We start from the raw sequence: 5,411 nt of genomic DNA, 5'->3' as shown, positions 1-5,411 counted from the left end.
GGGATGTCAGAATGTGATCTGGGGCGTAACCAGAGCCGGAGGAAGGCATCCTGTGACGCGGGCAGGTTCGTGTGACCTGCCCTTCAATTATTTACCCCTCTGAGCCATGGGCCGGTGGGCACGCGTGGAAGGGCCACTGTCTTGGGTCACCTCCTCCTCCGGAGCGAGCATTCCCCAGGCCCGCAGGGACCCCTGGCTCAAGGCGGGGTGAGGGCTCCTGTCTCCCGTCTGCCTACATCGGGCATCGACCGAGTTATAGGGCCTGAGCTGCTGGGTGTCCTCCGCCGGAGCCCTCTCCCACACACCCAGCCCGGGAGGCCAACGTACCGCAGGGCGTCACTGCTGTCTGGCCTCTTCTCCACCCCCAGCCTGACACACCGCACCTCAGGGCTCAGGCTACCACATCCGTCCCTGCCGGTCCATCTCTTCTCACGCTGGAAAGGTGGCAGCATGAACCCTAGAGCCGCACAGACCTAGGACAAACCTTGGCCCTGCTCATCGGCTGTGTGACCATGCCCAAGCCCCCTGCCCTCTCTGGGTCCCGTCCCCTGCTCTAGCACACAGGGCTCGCCCTAACCCCTCACCATGGGCAGGTGGCTTAGCTGCACCCCTGAATACCCTCACAGGCCTCATTTGGGGAGGCCTAGAGAAGTAAAGTGGTGCCCCCGGTCGTGCCCCAGGGGAGGCTGGGAAACAGCATTTGTCAAGGGGGCACAGGACGATGACAGTCCGAAGGGAGCTGAAGGTGGGGGGACAGGCTCATAGCATAACACACACAACACAGGTGAACTGGAATCAAACCATTTATTTCAGTTTGGGTGGCCCCTGGAGCCCAGCCCCCCTCACCCACCACTTCCTGTTGGAAAGAACTGAAGTCACAGGAGTGACCTTTGAGAGCTGAGGAGACTCGCAGGGTGGGGCAGCTCCAAGGGGTGCAGGTGGCTGGGTGTGTGTTGAGGGGCAGAGTCAGATAGCGCCTCCACTCCAGGAGCCTAGGCTGCTGATGGGTGGGCAACAGCCTGTTTCTCCAACTGCCGTCGCCCCAGGAGAGAGGGCAGAGGGTGGAAGGGGCCGTGGTACCCATCCAGGGGGCCGGGAAGACCCCCTTAGTGTTTAAACCAACAGGGCTAGGGGCCCAAGGGTCAGTTGTCCTTGGCAGTCAGGGAGAGGGTCCGAGTGGGGCTCTAGGATCTCTAAGCCCAGAATGACAAAGGGTGCCAGAAGGTAGGGACAGTGGGGGTAGGCCTTCAGGACCAGCCTCAGGCAGGAAGCCCAGCACCCTCTGAGGCCCCATCTGGTTGGCAGAGGCAGAGCCACCTAGGCCCAGCTCTGTCCGCTGGTGCGCTGGTGGGACATTGCCCATCCTCTCCATCAAGGGCTGGGGGGGTGGGATGAGGTGGGGGTTGCTGGGAGCCTAGTGGCCTCACGGTGAGAGCAGCAGCTGGATGAGCTTCTGGAACTGTTCCCGGTGCTCGTAGATATAGACCTCAGTCTCCCACAGGGCATTGACCAGCACTGTGTCGCTCACCTCGTCCAGCATGATGTCTGTCCCCAGCTGTGGGTTCAATCTGTCTGGGTCAAGGAGGAGGGGTCACCCCAGGAGGCTTGGCTTGGGTGGGCAACAAGAGCGGGACTGTGGTGGGCTCGGGGCACAGAGCAGCTGCTTGGGGAAAGGAGAAGTTCACACCAAGGGCTGGGTGGGCAAGGTCACCAGGTCTGGCATGCCTAGGCATGGGGCGGGGGCCCGGGGCCAGGGCCCGATGCTGGCTGAGACCTCACCTGAAGTACTGGATGCCCACCATCTCACACCAGGCCCGGGCCCGGTCCACGGCCCGCCCATCGGGATCTGTGCACTGGCAAGAAGCAGTCTCTGTGAGCATCCAGCACACACTGTGCACACAGTCCTTGCCCGGGGATCGCCAGGTTCTACTCTGGCTTAGCCACCCCCCTCCCAGCTGAGTCCCCCTGCCTGGGCTGCAGGGATGGTCCCAGCTATGGAACAGAGGGACCTGGTCTTCACAGGTAGCTCTGCAGCACCTGGCTGAGGGTGGGGGTGCTGGGTGGATAGGCCTCTACATCCCGCCCCCTACAAGCTTTTGTCCCATGTGATATTCTGGGGTTCCACACACAGCTGTGTTTGAAGAAAGGGATCCACAGTTAAAAGATGCCTGAAAGCCCAGGGGGTAGGAGGTCACTAAGAATCCCTGCCAACACTGAGACAGAATCAGGGACCCCCTACCCTGAGCTGGCTAAAGAGGTTCAACAGAGCCTCCCCGACACCAGGGTCCCAGGGGCTGAGGCCAGGAGAGAGGGAACTGAGGAGGGCCCCATACTCACACAGTCCACCACCATCTTGCCCAGCTCCTTGGCCCCAAAAACCGTCTTGGCCAGTTCCCAGGGGTTGCTGGGACGGAATACATCCACACAGGTCACGGGAACCTGTGGGGACCTCCCTGTCCCCAAAGAGACCACGATGGAGAGCTTCTTCACTTTGTTACCCTGACCCTGTTGGGGACAGGACAGGGGTTGTTGGAGGGGATCTTCCCGGTGGCAAACCCTTCCCCAGGTGGCAGGAGCAGAGTCTGTGCTGTCCTCTCCTTTGCTCCACAACAAGCTCTGCTGCCAATATGCTGGGCGACCTTGGCAAGGTCCTCCCGAGGGGGCTCATCCACAATAGGAGGCCACTTAGATGATGAAGACCCTTCCCCAGCTCAATCTTTTGAGTCCCTCCTCCTCCAGCGAGCCTGCCCTGCCCTGTCTAGCCCCTAGAGGGCGCCTGCCTCCGTGACTGCCGCCCCTGCTGTGTCACCCAGGGGCTGCCTCCAGGGCTTCCTGAGGACCACAGTGAGAACCACAGCCAGCAAGGATCTGGCACGCAAGGGGTCAGGCACTGCCCTCCACTTCACAGAAGAGCACACAGATGCCTCATGGCAGTCCCCACGCAGGCACCAGCACTCCCCCGTGCAGTTGCTGGAGGGAAACTGAGGCAGAGGGAGGACCCCCACCCTGCAGCTGTCTGACCCGAGGCCCGAGCCCCCGGCCCAGCACCGCTGCTAACACACAGAGACCTTGCCCCCGCTCTGCGCTACGCTCCTGGGGCCCAGGGCCACTTCTGCTCCTCCGGATCCCTGACTGAGCACAGGCTCCTCCCCAGCGGCCTCCTCCATGGGCCCCTCCAAGCCGCCAGGTCTCTCAGCAGAGGCAGTCCTGCTCTCGGGCTCCTGCACAGCCCCCTATCACAGCACCGAAACCCCTGGAGGGGCAGATCCTTGTTTACAAATAGTCTCCCCTAGATGTGAGCTCCCCAAAGGCAAGCATGTGTCCCCGGGCTGGGCAGAGTGGCCAGCACTGAGGCTGGCATGGACTGGTGTGCCCACCACTCTCCCCACTAGGCACCCATCACCACTCACACCAGACTGGGCCTCAGAATCCCCCAGATGAGCACACGGCTCCGGGCAGATGCCACCTATCAAGCAGGGTCAAGGGTGAGATAAAGCAATGCACCAATGAATGAGCACAAGAGTGAAAGCCACGTGCTCGGGGCCCCTGGGTGGCCCAGTGGTGGAGCATCTGCCTTCGGCTCAGGTTGTGATCCCGGGGTCCTGGGATCGAGTCCCTCATCGGGCTCCCTGCATGGAGCCTGCTTCTCCCTCTGCCTGTGTCTCTGCCTCTCTGTGTGTTCCTCTCATGGATAAATAAATAAAATCATAAACAAACAAACAAAAAAACCCACATGCTCTCCTAGGAGTCAATCCTTAGTAAGATCTGCTGAAACAGGGTGGCTACAGTGGACGGTCATAGCCCGTCTGACGTGAGGTGCTCTCACCTTGCGGATCAGGTCCTGGTTGTACTCGTGGATCTCGGTCATGGCATCCAGTGTGGGGTTGTTGGCCAGCAGCCCACCGTCCAGGAAGCGCCCATTGGGCCGGAAGTAGGTGGGGGCTGCCCCGCTGCTCCGGGCAGCCCGCCACACCAGCTGATCTGGGGGTGAGGGGAGATGGTGGCCCAGTGGCACAGGGGGCTGGTACAAACCCATGTGCTTCAGGTCTCCGCGTGCGTGTGCATGAGTGTGAGCGGGTCTGCAGGAAGAGGGAGAGGCGGGGAACTCTTCGGAAGCAGGACCCACAGGCCAGGCCTCTGGCCCCAGCATCCCGGCAGACGGCAGGGTGCAGCTGAGGGCCGCCGGGGGCCTCCCCTCACCTGCCTGAGGTGCGAGAGCCCCCCAGTTCTGCCTGCCTCCAGCTGACAGAGACTCGGGGCAGTGGCTGGGCTGGGGGTGCCGGGCAGCAGTCCTGCGAGCCCTCCCCTCCGCCCTGCGACCCCTCAGGCCCATTGTTTCCCGCGGACGCATCGACGTGGTTTTAACCTGAGGGCTGAGTTGGAGGCTTCAGGTTAATATTCTGGCTGAAACGAGGCTCCCGGACAGACTCCGGAGCCTCATAATTGCGGAAGAGGTGGAGTTCAGCAGGCTGCCGGTCAGACAGCGTCCCCGTCAGCATCACCCTGGAGAAAAACAGGGAGCAAGACAGCTAAGTCACTAACGCAGCCACCCTGAAAACCCACTTTGGTCATCTTCATCCAAATGACCGCAGGCCTTATCCTGGGACCCAGCAAGCCCGCTTCTGGGGACTCATCCTAAGCCGTCCTCATGTGTGTGAGATGAGTACACATAAATTTAACAGGTTTGTTAGAGCAAACCACTGGGAAGAATTGAAATGTCCATCAGCGGGATGGGCCAATGAGCTGCGGTTCCGCTACCCCAGGGGGTCTGTGTCACTGCAGAATGACCGAGGAAGCACTTGATGTACTGGTGGGTGGTGAGCAGCAAGGTTTAGGGTTAAATGCAAAAAGGTTTAAGACAGTGTGTGTAGTATGGCACCATTTACCTAAAAAACAAATCCCCCGAAACTGATGTACCTATTTGCCTGGTCAGAAGGACCCATGAGCTGCCTCTGGGACAGGGGACAGGTGGGTGGCTGCAGCTCACAGGCAGTAGGGTGAGACTTTTCACCACATCACCTTTGATTCCTCTTCAGTGTGTCACTGCCTGAGTCTATAACCTATTAAAGAAGACTCCCACTTTTCTCAAAAGACACAAATGTCCTCAAATACTGCAGGGAGTATAGACTGGCACAGCCCCCTTGGAAGCTAATATATACCAAGATCTTACAGATATTCCAGCTCTTTTGACTGATAATTCCATTTTGGAAAATCTATCCTAAAGGAATAATCTGAGCTACAAGAAGAGCTTCTTGCATAAAGCGTAATTTATTACAGTAAAAAATGAACTGATCTAAAAGTAGAGGGGTATCTAGCTGGCTCAGTCAGAAGAGCATGTGACTCTGGGTCTCAGGGTGGTGAGTTTGAGCCCCATATTGGGTATAGCGATTACTAAAACAAAAACAAAAACA

At 59.3% G+C, this 5,411-nt stretch overlaps 1 protein-coding gene across 8 annotated transcripts in view; it reads right to left on the bottom strand.

Annotated features, from left to right (window-relative positions):
* Positions 1-790: 790 nt before the first annotated feature.
* Positions 791-5,411, bottom strand: part of PLA2G6 (phospholipase A2 group VI) — a 60,069-nt gene continuing 55,448 nt past the window's right edge. For 5 of the 8 annotated variants that reach the window (XM_072844000.1, XM_072844006.1, XM_072844003.1 and 2 more), the window contains 5 exons: positions 4,367-4,503; positions 3,827-3,981; positions 2,338-2,505; positions 1,780-1,853; positions 791-1,568 (listed from right to left, as the gene is read on the bottom strand). In XM_072844000.1, the coding sequence (XP_072700101.1) occupies positions 1,424-1,568; positions 1,780-1,853; positions 2,338-2,505; positions 3,827-3,981; positions 4,367-4,503 (679 nt within the window). In that variant the 3' untranslated portion in view covers positions 791-1,423. Of the gene's footprint in view, positions 1,573-1,779; positions 1,854-2,337; positions 2,506-3,826; positions 3,982-4,366; positions 4,504-5,411 lie in introns of all 8 variants that reach the window. The other 3 variants (XM_072844001.1, XM_072844007.1, XM_072844005.1) reach the window with 2 other exon arrangements.

This window comes from Canis lupus, chromosome 11 (genome assembly GCF_048164855.1).
Source record: "Canis lupus baileyi chromosome 11, mCanLup2.hap1, whole genome shotgun sequence".
In the NCBI taxonomy this organism is placed as follows: domain Eukaryota; kingdom Metazoa; phylum Chordata; class Mammalia; order Carnivora; family Canidae; genus Canis; species Canis lupus.
Note: the sequence above shows the minus strand (reverse complement) of the source record. Positions and strands in the feature narration are given on the sequence as shown.